General features: G+C 46.5%; 1 protein-coding gene across 4 annotated transcripts in view; it reads left to right on the top strand.

Moving 5' to 3' along the window:
* The first annotated feature begins 1,397 nt into the window (after positions 1 to 1,397).
* The window catches only part of JOSD1 (Josephin domain containing 1), a 51,234-nt gene continuing 26,776 nt past the window's right edge, over positions 1,398 to 25,855 (top strand). The window contains exons 1-4 of one of the 4 annotated variants that reach the window (XM_078774298.1): positions 1,415 to 1,483; positions 16,014 to 16,259; positions 18,313 to 18,364; positions 18,568 to 18,693. In XM_078774298.1, coding sequence (XP_078630424.1) covers positions 16,130 to 16,259; positions 18,313 to 18,364; positions 18,568 to 18,693 — 308 coding nt within the window. In that variant the 5' untranslated portion in view covers positions 1,415 to 1,483; positions 16,014 to 16,129. Of the gene's footprint in view, positions 1,484 to 15,701; positions 15,721 to 15,759; positions 16,260 to 18,312; positions 18,365 to 18,567; positions 18,694 to 25,855 lie in introns of those variants that run through there. The other 3 variants (XM_068110432.2, XM_068110433.2, XM_068110430.2) reach the window with 3 other exon arrangements.

The following is a 25,855-nucleotide window of genomic DNA, read 5'->3' as shown; positions in this document are numbered from 1 at the left end:
ACTGCCAAAATCAAGACTCTCTGCGCACCTTCACTCCTTTATTCCTCTTTTCTCCCTCCTCTGGAACAAACTCCCTCACTCTCTTCAATCCCACTCCTCCCTCCAGGTCTTTAAAACAGCTGTTCACCACCATCTCTTATCTTCCCCCATCCAAAACCTTGATCTTTTCTTCCCCCGCTAATTTCACCCCAAATCCACTTTTTTGAAATACTAACTTCTGTCCTGGTAGTCCTTGGTGTCCTTGTGTTTTATACTTTTCCCACCCACCCCCCCCCCCCTTCCCACCCACCCCCCCCCCCCCACCCACCCCCCCCCCTTCCCACCCACCCCCCCCCCCTTCCCACCCACCCCCCCCCCTTCCCACCCACCCCCCCCCCCTTCCCACCCACCCCCCCCCCCTTCCCACCCACCCCCCCCTTCCCACGCCTCCTCCCCCCAAGACCTCTCCCTCCCACACATCTCCTGATGTCCCTGCTCTCAAATGTTGTGTTTGTGTGCTTCCCCTCCTCTCCCCATCTTGTCTACCACTCCCTCTTTTTATATATTTTGTTTGTCTGTTTGATTTGTTTTTGAAATAAATGTTAGCTCTTTCGCTTGTTATTATATACTGTTGTTGAACAATGCGCAGGGAATCGTGTTCTATGAACTCTATAGATTGTTTGTCCGTTCTGCAGGTGCCAGGTTTCTTGTTGGGCGCTCGCCGCTCGCCAAATGGCTTCAGCACTCAAGCTCGCACTTCTTTGGGAACTGTGGTAAGGAACGGCTCGCTTGGCAAGCGATAGCTGGCTGCTTGGCACCTGAACAGACCCCTGCTGTGTTGCGATTGACGCGATGTATAGGTTAAAGACGTCTCGTTTCTTCCACGGATTGCGGGAAGCCGTTCGCGATCCTCTGGGAAGTTTCTAAAATTTGATCTTGTTGTTGAAGAGCAAAATAATTATTGCCGAGGAGGTTGAAGATTATTTCTTATAAATCGATAAATAATATTCTGTGAGAATTCCATATCCAACAGTAAATCAAGAGTTGGAAATTGGAATGACCACTCGGAAAACTTTGTTCTTCCTCATGATTAGACACGCCCATTTTATTGGGCGGTGAAGTGGCTGTTAGTTTTAGTAGCTGTGTAATACTAACGCTCGTCCGCAAGAGTGAGACTTTTAAATTACAGACTTCCTCCGTGAAGCATTATCTCCTCGACATAATAAAAAATGTTACGAGGGTTGTCGTGAGGAGCATTTTCGTATCGTCATATTTTGGCTCGAAAGTTTGTAGTATTTCTGCTGGATAATGTGACAGTGGAAACGTGCCTCATGATGATGCAATTCCAGGTAACGGAGTCTGTTAATATAGAGAGAAAAAAAAGAATCACCCCCATCGTTGGAAATGTGTGACGTCACGAGAGTAAGGAAACGTTGGGTTCGCCGTTGATCACGTGATGTTGGCTTTGCCTCAACGGCGGGTGTGGTGATTCGAGTGATGTCGCGTATGTTTTGAACACTTTACCTTTAATTTCGTGGTTAACCTGCATTTTCAGTCAAGATTGAAGGTCCACTCTGATTATGTATTTGACGATTTTTCTTTTTTATAAACCCGTTGTAAACGAATGAGAGCAGGTTCCGGTTTCTTCATATTTATTTCCTCGTCGCTATCTTATAGTTATAGTTATATCTATCGGCGCATCGTTTGTTCGAAAATTTCATTGGTTTCACGTTCTGGGATTTGACTTATTCCTTCCCCCCCCGACAGAGCTGCCATTTCGCTCATATTATTTGGAAGTTAAATCAAGTATTATTATCCCACCATTTACGTTTACTCTTCCAAGCGATCGACTTTCCTCACCTGTGAGTGTGTGTTAGTGTTACCTTCTCTTCTCCCGAAAGAAACCCAATTTGCTTTTCGCCTTGCTTGGTCTGAAAGTAATTAATGTTTCTCACGAACAATCTATATATGTAATACTAATAGGTTAATCTAAGGTCGTCTGTCCCACCCTGAAACACAGAAACGCTCCTTGGAGAAAAAAAAAAAAAAAAAATTCAGCAACAGTTGCTTCCAAACATTGAACCTGGGCGGTGTATAAGGAAACATGATCATTCCCAAATTTTTAGCTTTAATGGAATTGGAAGTCTGTCCGTCCCTCCCCTATTTTGACTTCTCCAGGCAAACCGGGGGAGGGGGTGGGTGGCGATCTAGCTGAAATTTGGCAGCAAGGTTCTGCTCCTGACTGGTAACGGGGATTGCAAAACTCATCTGGTCACGTGAGTTTAAGTAGGTCAAAATGGCGAATTTAGTAAATTCCTTCAAAAATCTTCTCTGGACCCACCAGTCAGAATGCTACCACATTTGGGGTACATTAGGCCAGGGCCCAGATAAGCTACTGGTCCAGTGGTTTTTTAAAAATTTGCTGTTAAGAAATATGATGATTTTGTAATTTCACAATATTTACTACGAGCGGGGTCACCCGTGGGAATCCCACGGGCATGGATGTGTGTGACATTTCGACATATTGAGTTAGATGCTGCACATTCATTTTTACAAAATGGTTACTGGCAAGTCATCAGATCCAGAAATGGTGTAATGAACACAATTTATTTATTTCACATAATAGGTGACCCCTCACCCCTCTCCACCTGACACTCTCCTCTCTCCACCTGACACTCTCCTCTCTCCACCTAGCACTCCTCTCCTCTCCAATCCCTCACATTCCTCTCCTCTCCAATCCCTCACCTCTCCAATCCCTCACACTCCTCTCCTCTCCAATCCCTCACACGCCTCTCCAATCGTGCCTCACACTCCTCTCCAATCGCGCCTCACACTCCTCTCCAATCGCGCCTCACACTCCTCTCCAATCGTGCCTCCCACTCCTCTCCAATCGCGCCTCACACTCCTCTCCAATCGCGCCTCACACTCCCCTCCAAGCACTCCTCACACTTCTCTCCAATCGTGCCTCACACTCCTCTCCAATTGCACCTTACACTCCTCTCCAATCGTGCCTCACACTCCTCTCCAATCGTGCCTCACACTCTTTGAGGAGTGTGAGGAGTGCCTCACACCCCTCTCCAATCGCGCCTCACACTCCCCTCCAATCACTCCTCACTCTCCTCTCCAATCGTGCCTCACACTCCCCTCCAATCACTCCTCACTCTCCTCTCCAATTGCTCCTCACTCGCCTCTCCAATCGTGCCTCACACTCCTCTCCAATCGCGCCTCACACTCCTCTCCAATCGCGCCTCATACTCCCCTCCAATCACTCCTCACTCGCCTCTCCAATCGCGCCTCACACACCCCTCCAATCGCGCCTCACACTCCCCTCCAATTGCTCCTCACTCGCCTCTCCAATCGCGCCTCACACTCCTCTCCAATCACGCCTCACACTCCTCTCCAATCGCGCCTCATACTCCCCTCCAATCACTCCTCACTCGCCTCTCCAATCGCGCCTCACACACCCCTCCAATCGCGCCTCACACTCCCCTCCAATCGCTCCTCACACTCCTCTCCAATCGCACCCCACACTCCCCTCCAATCGCACCCCACACTCCCCTCCAATCACTCCTAACTCTCCTCTCCAATCGCGCCTCACACTCCTCTCCAATCGCGCCTCACACTCCTCTCCAATCGTGCCTCACACTCCTCTCCAATCGCTCCTCACACCCCTCTCCAATCGCGCCTCACACTCCTCTCCAATCGCGCCTTACACTCCTCTCCAATCGTGCCTCACACTCCTCTCCCATCACGCCTCACACTCCTCTCCAACCGCACCTCACACTCCTCTCCAATCGTGCCTCACACTCCTCTCCAATCGTGCCTCACACTCCTCTCCAATCGCGCCTCACACTCCTCTCCAATCGCGCCTCACACTCCTCTCCAATCACGCCTCACACTCCTCTCCAATTGCGCCTCACACTCCTCTCCAATCGCGCCTCACACTCCTCTCCAATCGTGCCTCCCACTCCTCTCCAATCGTGCCTCCCACTCCTCTCCAATCGCGTCTCACACTCCTCTCCAATCGTGCCTCACACTCCTCCCCAATCGCGCCTCACTCGCCTCTCCAATCGTGCCTCACACTCCTCTCCAATCGCGCCTCACACTCCTCTCCAATCGCGCCTCACACTCCTCTCCAATCGCGCCTCACACTCCTCTCCAATCGCGCCTCACACTCCTCTCCAATCGCGCCTCACACTCCCCTCCAATCGCTCCTCACTCGCCTCTCCAATCGCTCCTCACTCGCCTCTCCAATCGCTCCTCACTCGCCTCTCCAATCGCTCCTCACTCTCCTCTCCAATCGCTCCTCACTCGCCTCTCCAATCGCTCCTCACTCGCCTCTCCAATCGGCTTTCCCCGTCTCGTTTCTCTCGTTTTTCTCCCGTCTCATTCTTTTTCTTGCTCCAAATCGGCCCGTCTCGCCCGTCGAAATCGGAAATCGGCCCGTCTTGCTTTCTTGCTTGCGCGTAAATAAATTGTGTTCATTACACCGGTTGGCGGCATTACACAACGGCAAAAAGGGTTGGCGTCAGGAAGGGCATCCGGCCGTAAAACATTGCTTCAAAAAGGGGACCGAAAAACAACAACAACCACAGTTCCCGAAAAAGGCCAACCCCCGCTTGCGGGGAAAAATGGCCTCTAAAGGTGGTTTTTTTACACCATTTCTGGATCTGATGACTGGATTTTGTAAAAATGAATGTGCAGCATCTAACTCAATATGTCGAAATGTCACACACATCCATGCCCGTGGGATTCCCACGGGTGACCCCGCAAGTTTGCATTGACGTTCGTCGATGGACTCGTTCGCCGGTCTCATTCGTTTTCTTGCTACATCCTGTTCAAGTTTGCATTGACGTTCGTCGATGGACTCGTTCGCCCGTCTCATTCGTTTTCTTGCTACATCCTGTTCAAGTCTGCGTTCTTCATCGATCGTCTCATTCATTTTGGAAATGGAAGTTTCCACGCAGCGCATGAATTGTCACGATCCTCAAGAGGAAGTGTCTTGTAATCATCAAATGATAAATGGCAAGTAAATTATATTGTGGAAAATTAAAGATTTCAAATAAACCTATTTAAAGTGTATGCGCACATAACTAATTTTAAAAAACGAAGAAATATCTCTCGGTAATTTCCTGAAACATATTTTACTTCCGGCTAATAATGTTGAATGAAATAAAAACGAAGAAATATATGTCGGCATCATTGTTGACGTTTTTGTGACGACTGTCATCAAATGAAAAAGTAATATATCTTAACGGAAAAGCAAAAGCGAATTTTAAATATATGTCGACACGTTGCCGTCGGTGTCATGTTTGGCGGTGTATGATACATCATGACGCGATTTTAAAAAATATATCTCTGCATTTTCCCGCGTGTGTGGAATGTTCTCAATTATTGCTGACACCGAGTCTAAAACCATCGATAAAAATGAAATCATATGGTGAGTTAGATTGGAGATAAAGGCGTGAGAGAGACTCGATGGCCTTGAAGTTACAGGCCTTTGAGAATTCATTTCGTTCTATAAACGGCAACTTTCATCGGATTTTCTTCCCGTTTTTTTTCAACCGAGTCTAAAACTATGTTAGCGACTGTGAAAAATGAAATGATATATCGAATTTGATTTGAAATAAAACTGGGAGAGAGAGCAAGACACCACAGGCCTACAAAACAGGCCTCAAAGCTATGCGAGTTAATAAAATGGTGGATATTTGTTTATATGAAGCGAAGGCTCGCTCTCCCAGAATATGTGGAGCTATGGGTGGAGCTACTCTGCAAACCGAGTAAGCCACACCCCGGACAGACGCCCAACAGACAGACAGACAGACAGAATCATCTACGGCTATTATAATATAGATAAAAGAGGTGTGTGTGTGTGTGTGTGTGTGTGTGTGTGTGTGTGTGTGTGTGTGTGTGTGTGTGTGTGTGTGTGTGTGTGTGTGTGTGTGTGTGTGTGTGTGTGTGTGTGTGTGTGTGTGTGTGTGTGTGTGTGTGTGTGTGTGTGTGTGTGTGTGTGTGTCATATGAGTGCTTGATGGACGAACTGTTTGAATGCTGCGTTTAAAGAAGAGGAGGGCGTTCCGCTCGGATTTGAGGCTTGAGGTTCTGCTCGATTCATTCGTCCAACAGGCGTGATTATTTCATAAGATGAACTCAGAGCGAATACACGGCTGTCTTATACGTCTCAAAGCAGAAACACGGTAAGAGCTGGAAAAGTGAGAAACAGACGCTCAAATTTGCAACTCCGGTACTTTATTCATCCTCAGTCGCCATCACAGTTGGTCCGCCATGTTTCTCCGTCACATCAATTGTGACATGGCGTATGATGGACTTGCTTGGGATGAGATTGTTAAAGTGGATATCTCTCTGGCCGTTGTCCGCTGAGGAGGCTATCTGAGGAGTTTGGCATTTCACTCAGGCTGACTGTCACGGTCTTCAAACAGCCATCAATCATCTGGACTGGTCTCCCATCTCTACTGCCTCTGACATCAACCCTTCCTGGGAATTCTTCCAAAGTAAACTGCTCTCTCATGCACAGATTCATCCCATCTCGTCATTAGTTGTCATCTAATCCCATCTCGTCCCTTCCTCCCGTCCATGGTACACTGAATCTTGTGATGAGGCAGTTGCCTTTGCCTCTTGGAAGGCTAATCCAACTGAAGACAATCTCAGTTCCTTCCACAAAGCTCGGAACAAGTGTGTGTCTACCCTCAGGAGAGCCAGGAAATAATATCTCTCTACTCTCAAGACTGAACTCTCAAACCTGTCTCCCTCCTTCAAATCCTGGTGGTACAAATCCAAATCCAAATCCAAATCCTGGTATACAAAAAAATTTTTCACCCCAATTCCACTTTTTGAAATACCAACTTCTGTCCAGGAAGTCCTTGGTGTCCTTGTGTTTTATACTTCTCCCTCCCCACCCCCCCCCCCTTCCCATGCCTCCTCCCCCCGGGGCCTCTCCCTTCCACACATCTCCCTGCTCTCGGATGTTGTGTTTGTGTGCTTCCCCTTCTCCCCATCTTGTCTTCCGCTCCCTCTTTTTGGGTATTTTGTTTGTCTGGTTGATTTGTTTGTGAAGTAAATGTTAGCTCTTTCACGAGCCTCGATTCAGTATACAAAAAAACAAAATCAAAAAATCTGGTATATGGTGAAATCTGTTTCTGGTCTTTGTTCCCATTCCACCCCCTCCCTTGCCTCAAACAACTACACAGCTGACCCTGCACGTGAAAAAGCCAAATGCCTCAACTCTGTGTTTACCTCCAATTCTTGTGTCCCTAACCCATCGCTCTCTGTACCCACCTTATCCAGTCAAACCCAACTGCTCCTGGACTCTGTGTCCTTCCCTCCTGTCAAGGTGGAGAAGTTTCTGTCAAACCCTCCACTCTGATTCTGCAACTGGACCAGACGGCATCAGCCCACGGATCCTAAAATCCTGCTCTGCCGCTCTATCTCGCCCTCTCTCTGTTCTCTTCATCCTCTCTCTGTTCTCTTCATGAATCCTCTTTTGCTCGAGGTCATCTGCCATCTGCTTGGAAAACAGCCAACATTACCGCTTTACACAAAAAGGTGCAAAAACAGATCCTTGCAACTACAGACCAATCAGCCTGCTCCCAATAATCAGCAAGGTCACAGAATCTATCATTGCTTCTGATATCAAATTATCCTTTTTCTTTCCAATAGCTTGATCTCTGATCATCAATTTGGATTCAGACCAGGACACTCTACTCTGGACATGCTGCTTTTGTTGTCTCAACAATGGATGGAGGTCCTCAACGCCAAACAGGAAATCAGAGCCATCTCCCTTGACATATCTCGTTCCTCCGATACAGTCTGGCACCCTGCTCTGCTCACCAAACCCTCCTCTTATGGTATCCATGGAAATCTCCACACATGGATCATGGACTTCCTCTCCTGTCGTATTCAACATGTGGCTCTAAATGGAATTCTATAATCTCCTCTTCCTGTCCAGGCTGGAGTTTTTTAAGGCAGTGCTCTGGGCCCTGTGGTTTTTCTGGTCTTCATTAATGATCTCTCCGACTCTGCAAAATCCTCTCTCTCTTTTTATGATGACTTCACCCTCTGCCATTCCATATATCATCCCTCAGATCGGCAGGCAGCAGCCTCTTTACTCTCTGCAGACCTGGATAAAATCACAAGATTGTGAAACACGTGGAACATGTCTTTCAAACCTGAAAAATCTCAAAGCATCTCGAAAGCCCTCCCATCTACTTTCTCAACAATCATCTCTAGGAGGTTTTGTCACTCAAGCTTTTGGGTCTCACTATCTGCCATGATCTTTCCTGGGAAAACACATTTCCAAACTGGCCTCCAAAGCCAGTTGCCGACTGGGCATCCTCCGTCGTGCGAAGTCCTTTTTTGGCACTTCTCAGCTCCTCTGCTTTTGAGCTTTTGAGTTTTGAGTTTGAGCACTGCTTTTGAGTGCATGCGCAGGCATGCCAGGACACAGCAGTGTATGGGGAAACATAAAGTATACCATGTGTATGAGATGAGGATTGTTACCTAAAATGGCTCACAAAGCTTCTAAAATAAGCTCAAAACAAGTAGAGCTACATTCAAAGTACACCGCTCCCATGCCAAATATATGTCATATCCTCCAGCCCACGACATCAACGAGCGCCAACCATGCAGCACATGGAGATGGAATTGGGAGGGAGCGGTGTACAATAATTGATTGATTAATTGATTAATTGTGTAATGAAACTAAATGCATAATAATTACTAAGTAATTAAATTATTAATCAATTGGCTAATATCATACCCAAACCACTCACCACCGTTTCATCTGAATCTAACTTTTTTGAAATTAAGTAGTTAATCACATAATTAAATATTTGATCAATTAATTGATCAAATCAAGAATACCGTTTGCAGCCAAATCACTTGGTCATTGTCGTGTCCAAATATCAGCTTCTAACTCAAATGGTGCCTGAGATATTGCCCAGATGAGAGAGAAAATAAATAAGTACTTAATAAATCAATAATAATTTATTCATTTATTTATTGATCAAAAAATAAAAAATAACGTTTTTGCCAAAGTATGTGCTCACTATTGTGTCCAAATTTCAGTTTCCTAGCTCAAAGTATAGCTGAAATATCGCTGTGTTCAATATGGAGATATAATAGGAAAGGAGCCTTGTACATTACTTGAAAACTTACCTGTGAGAAAGGGATGTGTCTTTGCAAAACAAACGAGTTGAAGAAATTTATCAGTTCACCCAAAAAGCTGAGATCTTGCAACTTTCCACACTGCCACCTGCCGAATACGTGGACCGGTGCAAGGTCTGTGGATGACGAGTTCTACCCAACTTCTACCCAAAGGAACGAGCCAATTAGATTTTCCTTAAAGTCCGCATGCAGATCCGGCTTATCAGTGTGATACAAAACGCAAACTGTTCAGCCTGATGGAGGTATGCGCTCTATCTACCAAGTGCCGTTCTAGTATCTGTCATGTTTACATCCAAAGTTACAGACGTTCAAAGTTGCACAAGGACTGTATGGACACCCTGTACTATAAGCTTATGAACAATACACCAGTGTTTGCTGATGCCAATGAATACCCTGTTCATGAGTACTTATTGAGTGCCCATCACAGCGGGGCATCTCCTCTGTTAAGATCGAGTAAATTGCCCCATATATTTATATTGTCCATATTCAGCATTCATGGTCAATATAATTTTAGCTGTCAATGTACTTTATCCCCATGTGCTGCCATTGTTTGGGTTACGGTATCCCTGTGTTGTCACTCATTAAATATGGTTGTTAAAAAAAACTTTCTCTATTTGATTTACAAAATGCACATGCTCATATGGAGTCAAACTCCATACATGCATGCTGACGTCCATGGGGTCCATGACTTGCCGGATGGCATGGATCAAGAGAGAAGGATGCGTCATATTGACCCATCTCAAAGGATATGACATTGCACAGTTTTACCCTGTTCTACATATAAATATTCTTCATGTTTTTTTGTGGATGCTTCATCCAAAAAAATTTTTTGCAAGATCACATTTTGGTATTTTATAAGGGGCATGATGATCCAGGAAACCCTAAGCAAGGAAACTATTTGGAATGGAAGGAACCGTTTTCATTACTTGCAAAATCCAAGATTTTCAAGTATATTGGTTGGTGTTGTGCATTATTCTGTCTGTGTGTCTGTTTGTCTGTCTGGGCCCTGTGCCTGAGGATGTCATATATGATGTCAGTGGCCTTCAGGTCACAATTTTCAACCGATCTTCACGAGACTTCACCAAATGGTGGAGTTGATAATAAGCAAGAAGCCTATTGTTTTTGGGATCAAAAGGTCAATAAGTCAACATAGGCCAAAGGTCACCAACTTTATCAAATTTCTAAAATCTTCAATTTTCATCCGATTGACTTGAAATTTGAAGAGTATTTGCATACCATGTCACTGAATTCAACCACCAATTATTTTTGAGGTCATCATAGGCCAACAACTTATTTTAGGGGTTTTGCAAGTATCGTGCTATGCACCACATGTTTCTTGTTTGTCTGTCTGTCTCACTTGCCTACAGGTCACAATTCTAAACCGGTCGTCATGAAACTTCAAGTTGTAGAGGTCGTCACAGTTGAGAAGCCTATTGATTATGAGGTCAAAGGTCATCTGGAGGTCAAATTTCTAAAATCTCCATTTTCATCCGATTGACTTGAAAATTGAACATCATTTGTATATTGAGTCACTAAATTGGGAAACCAACTATTTTTGAGGCCAAAATGTTAAAGGTCAACTCGAGGTCAAACTTCCAAAATCATCAATTTTCATCTGAAAAACCGTCAATTTTCATCCCGATTGACTTGAAAATTTAACAGCATTTGCATAGTGCCTCACTGAATTGTAAACCAACTATTCAAAGGTCAACTTAAGGTCAAACTTCTGAAATCATCAATTTTCATCTGAAAAATCATCACTTTTCATTCTATTTTTTTTTTTTTTTTTTTTTTTTGTATACAACATCGAGGCTCGTGAAAGAGCGAACATTAATCACACAGAAAGGCAAACAGACACATAAAACAAATAACATCGGGAGCGTTAGAGAGAGGGGGAAGGACACAAACACAACATTTGAGAGCAGGGACCGAGAGACATGGAGACATCAAGAGAACTGTGGGAGGGAGAGGGCTTTGGGGGGTAGGCATGGGAAGGGGGGGGGGGGGTGGGAGAGGTATAAAACATATGGACACTGCCAGGACTTCCAGGAAAGAAGTTGGAATTTCAAACAAGGTGGATCTGTGGTGAATTAGTGGGGGTAGAAAAGATCAAGGTTTTGGATGGGGGAAGATAAGGGATGGTATTGACCTGAGCTTTGATCAGGATCGTCAATTTTAATCTTGATGAAATGGACAATTTGATGGATCAATGGCAACCTTTTTGGATGGGGGATTTTGCAAGTTTCGTACTCTGCATGGCGTCTTCTTGTCTTTGTTTATTTGTCGACTTGAATAACCCAGTGCAAATACTGCATAACAGTTGATTTCAATTTCAAACCAGTTTTGGCTTGCTCATGCAAGCATGGAAACAGCCGTAAAACGATTATTATGATGACTAGTGAGATACCCGTGCTACGCACGGGTGGGAGGCCAGAAGCAAACAGGCAATGCAGATATGGCGAATGCGAAAGCATGAAACCAATAAATTCCACATTCCTGTAGCACCCTCAGTCGCACGTCAGACATGGACAGCAAGTTCGTGAAAGACTTCCATGAGAAACGTACCCGTTCACAAACAAATGGGTACGTTCACGTATAGAAACATCGATCGTGGGTCCGTGGCGAATCTGCATATGGCGATCCGTGAAGTTCACGTTTAGAAAGTAGAAACCATCATGGCATGTCGTCATTTACTTGAACTCGATATCTCTTTTTTCATTCCAAACAACATATCTCCAATCACAAATTAATCACAAAATAAACTTTTAACAACATTGTTAATGTTTCCTTCATTGTAAAAACTACCAAGTCAACAGTTAAAAGGATTTTGAGCCGATAGGTGTTATGGCCTTGGCAAGATCGATGGAGACAGCGATCTGTTAGTGTATACACTGCCCAAATAGCTATGTGGAATTCTCTCATGTAGAGATTAAACTCACGTCGTTTGAACTTTGGCAGAGGTCATTATTTACTTTTAATGATGTTTATATACGAATCAAAAAGAAGATAATTGGTTTTGGGTCGTCCTTTCCGCATATCTCGTGGGATTGTGAGTTGGAGAGACGACCGTGATGGCGGGGAGGGGGTTGGAATTCTCTCAAGCAGGGATTCAACCCATGTCCTTATAAAAGGTCTTTGTCTGAGGTCAACGAGTCCGATCAGTGCAGCCGTTTGTGCGGCACCCGGGAAAATAACGTTATGCGGGAGTCCAAACCTGAAAATGCTGGAGGCCAAAGCTGAAATTGGAAAACTAAATACCCTATTTTACTCCAGGAGATCCCAGGATTACCCACCCAAAATATCGTTGCGATCGGTTCAGCCGTTTTTGCGGTACCTTCGAACAGACAGACAGATGAACGGACATTTGGTGAATTATCGTAAGATGATTATCATGTTGATCATTATTTTGATAGCAGACGGTTCTATCGTGCAACACATTCACTCCGTTTTGCATCCTTCCCTCTTGACCGTGCATGTTATTGAGATTAACTGTTATCAATAATGATGAGATGTATGAAAATAATAGCTTAAAGTACTAGTACGTCGTGCGTACCCTTGCTGTACTATTGTTATCACGTTGTTGGATTATCAAAGATGCAGTTGCACAACATGATCTCCAGAAGTGTTAAAAGAAGCACGACGATTTGGTTTGAGTGCCTTACAAGCGCGAGTGTGTCTGACATAGAGTCCTCTGGTGCGAGGATGCCAATGCATTCACAGTGGCCAATGGCACACGCTTTAATCGACACCAGTCGTGGCCGAAAACTTGTTCTTGATCAATGTTATAGAAAAAGATCACTCCTCTTGCATCTTCAAATGTTTTGAGCTGCCGAAGCAGTTTCCTAGGCTATTGGGCACAATCCTCAATGGGTCGCCACTCCGACACAGGATACTCAAATGGCTCATTCTTTCCAGCAAGCTGGTACTCATTTTGCCAACCTCAGAAGGATGACAGGCTGAGTCAACCCACCTGGTGTTAATTCAATGGCATGACGGGGGGCTTGAACACAGGATCCTGAGATCTCAAGACAGCAACCTTAACTGTTAAGCCGGCACCAGGCATCAATGTTATTGATGGGTGTAAAATGAGTAGACAGCTGAGACGGGTAGACGGCACCACATCTTAATTCAGGTTTGGGAGTACATACCGTAGCTCTGGGAACCACACCCAGCAAGTTTACCCAACCAAATGCCATCTTTAACGGCCACAATTATTCCCACATTCTTGTGGGGTTGGCCGGGGGAAGTTTTGGGCAAAGGCTTTCACTAATCGGCTGGCCATGCCTGACATTCGACTATCTAAGTTCAAGGCCAGAATTTGGAATTTGGCCATGGTGTTGGTGATAGCTCGTCTACTCTTCACAAAGAACACCGTGGGATCTTTAACATCCACTGACTAATACCGGCAGACGGGACGCCTAGTTTAACGTCCATCCGAGGGACAGCACAAACATTGAGTCGCCCTGCATGTGAAACACCAATATGACCGTTTATAGCTTGGCCGACATTCAAACCGAGGCGGGTGTGCGTACCCTCGAAGCAAACGCCATGTTTGAAAATTTACCTCTTTTTAATTAAATTTAATTTTATTATTAGAGCATTTCAGAAGTCGGTCTTATTGTATCCTTGCTAATCTATTACTACCATGCACTCCCCCCAAGCATTCATAATAAATAAATTTTCCCCTTTAACAAAGATCTGGTGTGGAGAGGGGAAATGCTGAGGTACTCTTTTGATAACACACCCAAATGTATTTCTTGTCACAGCCTGTTCAGCTAATGTATTTCAATTCCTGTGGTCAAACATACCATCTGGTGCGTCGTCATTCTTGAAACCATTTGAAACCATTTACACAGATTAATGCTTAATCAACCAAAGTCGTGGGCTTTAACTTTTTCTTTCTCGGTGTAGACATTATAAATTGTACTTGCTGTGACCCAGATGATCCTGTGGAGGGGGGAGATGGTGTGGGGGGTGGCGGTTGGAAAATTATCCCTGTCATCCCCATTACCTTTTCTTTTTCTTGTACCTTTTCTTGAATTTTCATCCTTTTTCATCATCATCCATTTTTCACCATTTCATGGAAAATCCCCTTTAACATCATCCCCTTTTTCATCCCATGAAAATCATCATCCCATGAAAATCCTCTTTTTCATCATCCTTTTTCATCATCATCCATTTTTCACCATTTCATGGAAAATCATCCTTTTTCTTGTTTGCCTTTTCTTGCATTTTCATCCTTTTTCATCATCATCCATTTTTCACCATTTCATGGAAAATCATCCTTTTTCTTGTTTGCCTTTTCATTACCTTTTTCTTGTACCTTTATTTCATTACCAACTTGTACCTTTTCACATTTTCCTACCATGTTCACTTCTGTTTCCCCTTCTCCCTTCCTGGAAACTATACAAGACTATTTCCAAAAATCCATCAGACAGATGCATTGTGCAGCCTTCCTAAAAGCATTCAATCGTTCTAATTTTCACCCCCAGCCTTGACGTGCGTAACCGCATTGCCAATTTGAGTTTCCTGAAACATTTGCAGTAAATGCGGATGACTGGGGCCACCTTTATCACTCAACCACCACACATCTCCTGACTCTTCCGCTTTTAAAAAAATCCCTGCCTGCACCAACACTGCCCGCACCTTATACTCCCAACGATATGAAAACAAAATTCTGTTTTCTTTGTGAAATCTACACCATCTCATCTAGCCATTGCATATTCGACCGTGATTTGATTGGGGATTTGTTCCACGACTTGCATCAATTTTGATGGCTGGCTGTGCTCCTAATGCACATTCACACTTGTGTTCCGATGTGGCCTTGTTAAACTCGACAATAAACAACCATACTGTACCCCAAATGTACTGAGGAACTTGCTCAAAAATCAAGTCTACCCTCTTGGGAGGCTTTAATTGTGGTTTGGGGGTGGGGGGGGAGAGGGTACCTGCTATACCCACTCAAGTTGAGGGATGGACAGGGGGAAGTGGTGAAATATTACTTTTGATAATTTAATCAAATGATGTTTGGTGGTTTTGCATGGCGTTGTTGTTTGTTGCCTCTGATGTCGTCCATTTTATTCTCCCCTAACTTTTTCTCCCTTCATCCTAATCCCTCCCCCCCCCCCCCCATAACTTTTAAAGCCTCCTCTCTTGCTCTTCAACATGGACTGACAGGTCGTTATTTATTTATTTATTACAATGTAAAACAATTAATACGGTACTGCCTAATATTTTTGTGGCACTTTTTTTCTTTTCTTTTTTTACATTCTGTACAATATTACCACGAATACTTTGTTAACGACAGTAATACCTTTTTGCTCTAACCTTCTACGAGATATCGATGGTGCATCGCTCGACTATTACACCTTACTGTACCGCTGCTTTAGATCCACGCACGCGGGGGTTCCCGGGAAAAGTGACGTCAGCAGTGAATGGGATACGTCTGGAGCAGACGCAACTGGCTTTGTCCAGTCATATCAGGCTCGTCCTCGCTTCGTTCTGTGCATAGTGCGTTAAGCGTGAACCGCCCTTTCCATGACTGTACTTGTGAAGCGTGGTGAGATAAGAGCCGTAAAGGGGGAAACGTAACGTGCTGTCCCTTTCGTTTAAAGGCCCTCGTGCCTGCCTGCATGTCTGTCGTCGCTCTCACCGGCGCATCTGCTCTCTACCCCCCGCCGAGTCGCACCCTCTATCCACCCCCCATTCCCATCGATCGCCCCGCCGTGGGCAGTCCGGCGTCGCCTCCGCCCATTCATGCGGAATCGGCTTCGGCTTAGGCCGAGGACCAAGGACACGGCTAGTCGGGGTCTCTGGTCTGTCGGCGCCCTTTATGCTGATCTTTGTGTGCAGAGCCTTGTTCTGGATTCGCCGTGTCGCCCTGGGCTTTGTCGCCGCGCTGCGGCCTCTTGTCGGTGTCATGACGTGTCTGCCTTGGAAAAACGTGGGGAAGATGAAGGTGGACTCGGATGGGATGCCCCCGGTGGACGTGTACCACGAAAAACAGCGGCGGGAGCTGTGCGCACTGCACGCGCTCAACAACGTGCTCCAGGACGCGAATGCTTTCACCAAGGAGGTGCTCGATGAGATATGCCAAAGGTGAGTGCGCACTGACTCGCAATTCACCACCTCGGCTGCACATTCATTCCCATCACTCTCGGTGAATTAATAGAACTCTTTTATAATGCATAAGGTGTGTCAACTTAACGACCGACTCTGGTGCCCTGCCCTGACCGTTCTGATGTTTGACCGATTAGATGATATGTTGTGGTTTTTCGATCGATAACGATGAAATTGTAGCTTGTGGCCTTTTATAACGCCGGGAGTGGATCGTCTAACATTTCTAGAGAGCTGTCGGTCACTCGGATGCGCCAGATCCTTTAAGGGACCATAGTGATTGTCATGGAGTCATGTTACACACCTCAGATGGATGGCAGGCTTTAAACTTTCCACGCTTTTTGCAGACGTGGTGTTTTTTGGTGGCTAATCAACACAGTATGCTCATTTGTACTATCCTTGTTAATTCACCATTTGCTTGTATGAGTGTTTGTTAGATTACCATTTCGTGTTGGATGGAAGGAACCTGGACGGTATCTCTGCAGCATGTACTATCTACCAAACTTTTGGTTCATTTGAAAGTCCAATATGATTACTCAATAGAGGTTGAAGGGGTTGGGGGATTGGGGGGTGGCATGAGGGGATTTATTTATTTATTTATTTAATTCTGTGGATTTATTTTAATTTTATTAATGGCATGTTCATTCGAACTATTCCATCCCCTGTACCCCTCTTCCCCTGTTTGAGGAATGGGTAGCATGCATGATAGGTCACCTTTCCACACCACTCGGTTGCACTAACAGCAGGTGTATTAACGGGGTGTGCGCGCTTCCCTTGATCGCCGCAGTGGTACACAGCCATTCTTATGGGTTGTTTGTTTTGTGTCAGATGTTGATTTTTCTCATTTGCCAGCTGTTGGGGCGGGAAGGAGGTGTGGTGGGTGTTGTCGTCGCTGTCAGGGAAGGCTGATCGGACTTAAAGGTCGATAACCAATGGATACACGGAATTTCGATATCGATGGGAGGACATTTCCACCACCTACGTTGATCACTTTTACTATGCATATCAGAAAACCATTTTAACCCGTTTACGCTGTACTTTTGATTCGCTAATTACACATTTCAAAAACCTTAACCAAGTATCTTCGGTTCTCACCCTGTCTATGGATATTTACCAGGTCGTGTGAGGATAAACTTTAAGGAAATATCTTGTGTACCAAATGAAGAGGGGAAAAGTACTCGTCTCGGATGGAGCTACTGTGGGTTTTGTGTCCATTGTCGTTAATTTTTTTAAATGTGGAAGTGCATTTTAATGTGGAAGTGCATGAGGAAGTGCATTTTAATGTGGAAGTGCACCATGCTCTAAGAATGGCATTCGGTAGAGCGCATAACTCTGCCAGGCTGAACAGTTTATGTTTTGTTATCCACTGATAGGCTGCATCTGGTTCCGGACCTGAACCAAAATCTTAATCGGCTTGTTCTTTTCACCTACCCATCTCATGCACCAAATTTTGTCAAAATCAATCCACAACTTTTTGAGATATCATGCTATGTATGTATCGTTTTTGGCCCTGTCACTCAAAGGTGGAGAATCACTTCGGAAATTAATTTAAATAAATATCGTATCGGGTTTGGATCTTCACCAAAATCAATTCTGTCCTTGTCACACACCCAACCTGCCCACCGAGTTTCGTCCAAATCCGTCCATAACCTTTTAAGATAACCTGATCACAGACAGACAAGCAGGCGTGAAAACATAACTTCTGTCCACCTTTGGTGGCGGAGGTAACTGCAGTGTCACAATGTGTTATTCCTTACTCGCATTGTGCTGATTAATGGCACTGCCGTGTGGACTTTGTTCTCGTATTCCACCTCTTGAGTAACCCAACTGGTAACCAAGTAGGTCGGTGCAATTTAATTGCAAATCCCAGAGTAGAAATTACTGGGTCTTGCTGTATTTTCTTTTTCCACCTCATTAAATGCTGTACGCATTGTCTGCATTGCATGCAATATTGAACTCGAAGTTGCTTTTTGCTGAATTTCCATAATCTGCAAATTGCTCTGTGTTTACGTTTGATCGCAATATGGATTTGCAGCGGCGAACAATCCCAGAGGGCCATCGGCCATATGTTGTGGTTATTCGGAAAGGTGAGTCACGGCCTTGTTAAAATCCCATTTTGACTGATTTCACCCCTGCATGCACCATTTGTGAGGGCCGGTCATAGGTTTTATTTTTTGTTGTTGTTGCTATTCTAAAAGTCTCACCACTGGAAACCTGTTGGGGTGCACACTGGTTTGATAAATCCCTACGTCCACGTCCTCGTTGTACATGGTGATGTTTCTCCCTGCAGGCTATCACCGGACTCTGTACTCAACCCCCACAGGAGCATGCTGGGCACGGGAAACTATGACGTGAACGTCATAATGGCCGCACTACAAACAAAGGGCTGTGAGGCCGTGTGGTGGGACAAAAGGAGGTGAGCCGGTTCATAGGGTCTACTTCACTCCCCTAAGGACTTGTAATCTATGAAAACATTCTTCCAATTTATCATCGAGGGTTTTTTCCTCCTTTCACACTTTAAAAATGTACACGTATTTTAAAAAACATAATTTTTTTTTTTATTTCTCCTGTTTAGAGAGAGAAAAAACGAAGTTTCCTGGACTGTTTTGGGGTTTTGGGGAATCAATTTAAAGCAAGGAAATTTCTGACACCATTGATATTGTATTTGTGTTGATAGTATTCAAAGAGTAACATCAAGCTTGTGGTACTTGCCACCATCAGTAACAATGTACCATCAGCTCTTGTGATTTTGAATTTGATCATCGTATACATTTTTCACTTGCCGATTCCTCTCCCCCGCCTTCCGCCCATCCCTACCCTTTTACCCTCCTGATCATTTCTCACCAATTTCTTTTAACCCACTTGTTCCCTCCATCATCTTCCATTTTCCCCAAACTCCCCACAAAGCACTTATTAATTTAATTTACTTCTGGTGTACAAAGTGTTGTTTCTTCAAAGTCGGCTTCGAATGTGCAGTGTTTGTTTTTTGGCTGAAATAGCAAATTAAAAAGGAAGTAACTATCACTAGCTGGAATGATATAACTCGAGGTGTGTTTTTTTTTTTTTTGTTAAGCTTTGTTTTCTGTTTATTTGTTTATATTTTGACTATTGCAATGTTTTGATGCATATGATGTTATAACACTGATATAACACTGTTTTGATGCTTTTCCTCGCGGTCCCCCTGTGCTGTCTTTCCCTCGTGGTCCCCCTGTGCTGTCTTTCCCTCGCGGTCCCCATGTGCTGTCTTTCCCTCGTGGTCCCCGTGTGCTGTCTTTCCCTCGTGGTCCCCATGTGCTGTCTTTCCCTCGCGGTCCCCCTGTGCTGTCTTTCCCTCGTGGTGCCCCTGTGCTGTCTTTCCCTCGCGGTCCCCATGTGCTGTCTTTCCCTCGTGGTCCCCGTGTGCTGTCTTTCCCTCGTGGTCCCCATGTGCTGTCTTTCCCTCGTGGTCCCCATGTGCTGTCTTTCCCTCGCGGTCCCCATGTGCTGTCTTTCCCTCGCGGTCCCCATGTGCTGTCTTTCCCTCGTGGTCCCCATGTGCTGTCTTTCCCTCGTGGTCCCCATGTGCTGTCTTTCCCTCGTGGTCCCCCTGTGCTGTCTTTCCCTCGCGGTCCCCATGTGCTGTCTTTCCCTCGTGGTCCCCCTGTGCTGTCTTTCCCTCGCGGCCCCCATGTGCTGTCTTTCCCTCGCGGTCCCCATGTGCTGTCTTTCCCTCGTGGTCCCCCTGTGCTGTCTTTCCCTCGCGGTCCCCATGTGCTGTCTTTCCCTCGTGGTCCCCATGTGCTGTCTTTCCCTCGTGGTCCCCATGTGCTGTCTTTCCCTCGCGGTCCCCATGTGCTGTCTTTCCCTCGCGGTCCCCCTGTACTGTCTTTCCCTCGCGGTCCCCATGTGCTGTCTTTCCCTCGCGGTCCCCATGTGCTGTCTTTCCCTCGCGGTCCCCCTGTGCTGTCTTTCCCTCGCGGTCCCCCTGTGCTGTCTTTCCCTCGCGGTCCCCCTGTGCTGTCTTTCCCTCGTGGTTGTCAGCTCTTTCACGAGCCTCGATTAAGTATACAAAAAAACCTGTGGATGTTGATTAATGCTACAGTGTTGCTCACAATAGTTTTTTTTTTTTTGTATACCAAGTCGAGGCTCGAATAAGAGCTTTTTTTACATACTAAGTCGAGGCTAACACATTGAACATATAATAAAGGGAGCGGGAGACAAGAGGGGAGAGAGAGGGAAGCACAACAACAGTAGGGAACAGGGACATTGGGAGATCTGTGGAAGGGAGAGGGCTGGGGTGTGGGGTACATGGGATAAACGAGATGGACACTATATGGACTTTCAGGAAAGAAAAATGAATTTGAGGGAGGTGGATTTGGGGTGGATTAACGAGGGTAGAAAAGATCAAGGTTTTGGTTGGGGAATTTTTTTTTAAAGTATGCCTTTCTTGTCTTTTGGCAGGGAATAGACATCCAAATTGTGGCTTATGACCACTCGTCATTTTCTACACTCGCAGCCATGCCTTTGGCTTTTGTACTGACCTGCCCTTTGCTTTCTAAGCACTAGAACACACATCATGTATTGTGTACATTAGGACTTCCACCAGTCTGATGCACATTGAACTCCATTCAAGCAATCACGAGGGACTGCAGGAAGCTCAAAATGCTCGATACTTTTAATTATTGTCCAGCAGATACCATAGCAGGCCATACTCCTCCATATCCACGCTCTCCACTCGTGCTGACTTACCTCTGTCTGGCAGTTTTTACGGCGTAGCCCATCGGGCAGAGCCGTCTAGAACAGTGTTTGTCCGTCTGTATGTATGTATGTATGTATGTATGTATGTATGTATGTATGTATGTCCCCCTCAAACGTATACCAATCAGAGCTGAAAATCTGGTCACATGACAGCGTGATGTGATTACATCTGATGTCATTACAGTGGTGCGGCGGCTGACTCTCCACGCACCGCCATTTTGATTTATATGCCGTTCATGCTGAACATATCGTCAAACCTGTTATATATCACAATTGCCATGCTCTACCTTTACGTTTTTCATTCAGTGTGAAACAAAAAAAAACAAACCGATTGTTTAAATGCCAAAAAAAATCGAAAGCATCAGCGTTACGTCTCTTCCAAAAATACGGTACGTATAGGCCTTAGGCTTTATGACTCACCGTCCGCTTGGACAAATTAAACCCAGGTTTCTTAATACAGTGGTATCGTTTCAGTAGTATCGTTTTCGTAGTAATAATAATATTGTTATTATTGATGGTCAATGATGATGAGCATGATGTGATACAGCAGCTGGGGACCTGGGACAGTCCCATGGAGGACGAGTTTGATCAGGCCCAAAGGAGTTCGGGGGAGGAGGTGAGTCGGTCCGAGGAGGTGGTTGTGGTGACCGTGGGGACCCTCACCATGCATAACAATTGGGAGCAGGAGGCTCCGAAATTGGATACCCAGCTGGGGGAGTGTTTTGGCTCCGGGCTGGATTCGGACAAAGACGGAGAGTCGGGAGATCGAGCCTCTGAAAATTTGGTCCCCGTAGGGAATTTGGACCAGCTGCAGGGAGGGGCAAAGCAACCCGAGGGAGTTGTTACCTGCAGCTGTGGTTTGGGATGGCAAATCAAAATTCTTAAAAGAAAATCTCAAAGAAAATTAAAATGGGAAATTGATTTGGAGCAGCCTTGGTTGGAGTTGGTCCCCGGGCTGCGGAGTTTTGACCAGGCGAGGTCATGGGGGATGGCCTCGGGCAAAAGTTGCCCCTTTGTAAGTTTCGGAATGCCAGCCAGCTCGGGGGCTGGGCTGGTGAGATTTGGACGTGGGGTGCAGCCATGGGTGGCATGGTACGACCTGGGCCCCACAGGGGGTCTGGTGGAGTGTTGCGTCCCTTGTCTGTCGGGGCGCCGTACGGGCGTGTGGCTCGGGCCGGCAGGGTCACCGGACCCTGGTGGGGGTTAAGACCTCCAGGGGGGTCCGAGGTGGTTTCTCAAGCCTGGGATGGCATTTATTGAGGACCACTAGGGGGAGGTGTTGTGGGTCGCGCTTTGGTGGTGGCACTGCGGACGGCCAACTTGGGCCTGATGTAGTGACCACCCGGGCATGCGGCCTGACACCCTCCTCCTGAGACTCTGGGACAGCCAGCATGTGGTGACCTGCCATGCTGTGCTGGGCTATGGACGCGGGTCGAACCGCATGGACAGGAATGAGACAGCCCACCGGACAACCATTGGGGCGTCTGTGGAACGTGATGGTGTGAGAGTGACCTTCCGCAGATGTTCCGTTATGATTTATGGACTCTCGGTTTTGGAAGAGAGCCATGGGAGTGTTGAATGAGAAGTTGTAACGTGCCGAGCATATGGGCCATGCTCGTCTGGCATGTGTATGGCAAAGCATCTTTGGTGAGTTTCGTAAAATGTGATAAATGTTTGGCATGGGTAATCTGAGGATAGATGTAAATTTAAGGGTGAATTTTGTGAAGAGAAATGGTGGTCACTGCATAGTGACACCATTATTGATCCATGTGTGCGAGACCAAAGTGTTGGAGGCTGTGATGAAATTGATAGGGTAGCAGAACACAGCTTTCAACTGGTTGCGGGGGCGACTGTGCTGATATTTGGGACGCGGAGTCATGGGGATGTAGTTGTGTAGTTGAGGGTCAACGTGGTGCTATGGGTGTCCGAGGTGTGTGGACCATGTCTTCTGGGTGGGTCTCCTGGTGGAGCATGGCTGTTGACTGGACTTTGGTGTGGGTGAGCGCTGGGGGCTGCGGTTCTGTGGACTGCGGGACGAGAGGGCAGCGTAGGTGACGTGAGGGGAATTCCACGCACTGCGACCGTCTCCCCCAGAGCCGAGGTTGTGTGTGCGGTAGTGTGTGATGTGGCAGCAGGTGCTCACCACATTGGCCAGCTGGGGCTGGTGCAGCTGTGTTCCTCGCAGGGGGGCCGAAGGATGGATGGTGGGTCGCACCCTTATGGACACTCATGGGCCATGTTGGCGTTTTGACTGCTCACTTTGTCCCGATGACCCTTGCTCGGTAGAGGTGCAGAGCTGTCGTGGCCACAGGTAGTTGTGTAGTGATGATCACCGTTGGATGCGGATCCACATACCTGCCAGTGTAGTGGGGACAAAAGAGAAATTTGGAAAATTTGATTGGTCCAGTGTGAAATATTGGGATTTTTGAAGGGTGGATGGCACTATGGGCTTGACCAACCGGAAGTTACCTGTGCATCAAGGTGGAGGTAAGGCCTTGATGGTTTACTGTCCCAGGCTTCAGGACTTGCTTGTGGAAATTTTGGGGACAAGTAATTTGGAGTTGGGAGGCGGGTGAGAGTGATGACATGGCCGGTGAGGGGGATGGATTGTGTGCCACACAGAGTCTTGTGGGTGGCGTTTGTGTTAGTGTTGTGGTTATGTGTTTTGATGTGGTCGTGAGAGTGGAGACTGAGACTGAGACTGAGACTGAGGATGAGTGGTGATTATTGGAAATGTGCTTTTGGAAATGTGTAATGGTAAATGTGAATTGGGGGATTTCACATGCAGCAGGCCATGGCAAGCCTTGTAACATTTTTTACACCATCTTTGGAATTGTGCTGAGTTTTGTGAGAATTGAATGGCAGCGGGGGAGGAAGTGTGTTTTGGGGTCTTGTGGGTGGGGAAGGTGTGTGTGTCCGCAGGTACAGATCAAGCTCTGAGGAGCGATGCCTGCGGCCCCCCTCTGCGGCAATTACCCCTGGCAGCCAGTGGTATCTGGAAATTGGAGCTCGTCGGTGGAGGGTCTGGTTTGGCGCCGTGGGGTAAAGGAGTCCCCGAGTGACCCGTGTTGCTGCGCTGAAGCAGGAGGCCACGGAGGAGCCTGGTGTGTGGAGACCCTCACCGGCGAGGTAACGGCGGAAAGGGCTGTTGGGCTGTCAAGGGGCCAAGAGGTAAAGGGGGGGGGCAATGAACTTGTGAGTTGGTTGACTTGTTTTTGGGACTGCGGGCACCACAGCCTGAAGCGCCCCCACCATCTTTTTGTGCGGTACCTCCCCGCTGCCTAGTAGTAGAAATGACATGCACACACGAATGACATCAATGCTATGGTCCTGCAGGGGGGTGAAATACGTGCTTTGAAATGATTTTGTCTGCAAGGAGTGACGGAATGAGTGAGTGGTTAAGGGGTTTGTGTTGAATGAATGTGGGCGAAATCCACCGAGCTATGTCACTCACCTGTAACACCTGGACAGGGCCCTGCGGAAATTTAGGGGTACATTGGGATGGCCCCGCAGGTAAGGTTGTGTCTTGTGGCATCCACCGGGGGACGCTGTCTGTAGACCGGGGTTGTACAAATGTTTAGAATTTTGGAATTTTTGTAAGTTTGGTTAAGTTTGTGGTGAAGTTAGTTGTTGAGTGTTTTGTTTCCTCCCTCCGCAAGAACAACGAAATAAAAAAAAAACACCTTTAGAGGCCATTTTTCCCCGCAAGCGGGGGTTGGCCTTTTTCGGGGACCGTGGTTGTTGTTGTTTTTTCGGTCCCCTTTTTGAAGCAATGTTTTACGGCCGGATGCCCTTCCTGCCGCCAACCCATTTTGTCGCTTTTTACGACAAGCAGGGAATTACCAGTGAACTGGTACTCAATTAGCCGACCTCGGAAGGATGACAGGCTGAGTCAACCCCCCTGGCGTTAATGCAAGAACAACGAAATGATTGTAAATATTTGATTGCATCATTGTTAAGGGGATTAGAATGTTAAGAAGCATAGGTAGGAAGTCCGACTCACTTCCCACAGCCCTCCTGATTTATGCGTATGAACCTTGCAGGAGCTATGGTTCGGGGGGGGGGGCGTGGGGTTGGTCGGCTGTGTTATGTCGGCAGGGTAGTGATATGTAGAGCCAGATAGATCTGTGCAGGTAACGTGCTTCGTCTGTCGCGGTAAGGAATCTACCTTGTAATTTTCATGTGTAGGCGTTTTGTCGGTTAAGAGTATACCTGTGAGCATACCAGGATGTTCGTGTGAGAAGTAGAGTTAGGGATTAAAGAATAAAGCCCCTGTATGTCTCACCTGGTCAGCCAAACCTTTGTCCCTTTTGGCACCGCAACCACTTAGACACTAAGTTAGGATCTTTATTACAACACTAAATAAATCCCTTCCCTGACAGTGACTTCGGAAGGAACAGGCAAAGAAACCAGGCTGGGCCACCGCCGATGATGGCCGCCGCCAATTACAGCTCCGACAGGCCTAACCACATGGAGTACCACGCGCTATCACCACGCTACACGCTACGTGCTATCGCCACGCTTCATGCTACGAGCTATCGCCACGCTACAGTCCTGTGATTGGTCGGCGCGCTGGGCGCGAACCTCCAGCCAACGAGTGCGAGAGGCGCGAAGCTGGAAGGTTCGGTGGAAGTCGCTGGTTGGTAGCGTGCCAAGGCTGATGTCACCACTGCCAAGGTTATTTAAGAGAGTGCCGAACGCCATTAGAGAGAGAGAGAGAGACAGAGAGAGAGAGAGAGAGAGAGAGAGAGAGAGAGAGAGAAAGAGAAAAAGAGAAAAAGAGAAAGAGAACACATCTGGTTCTTGTTTTACGCAGCTCGCTATTGCAGCTCTTCTTCGTC

The sequence above is a fragment of the Myxine glutinosa genome, chromosome 3 (genome assembly GCF_964187855.1).
Source record: "Myxine glutinosa chromosome 3, kmMyxGlut1.1, whole genome shotgun sequence".
NCBI lineage: Eukaryota > Metazoa > Chordata > Myxini > Myxiniformes > Myxinidae > Myxine > Myxine glutinosa.
The sequence above is the reverse complement of the archived record's forward strand: the minus strand, read 5'-3'. Positions and strand labels throughout refer to the sequence as shown.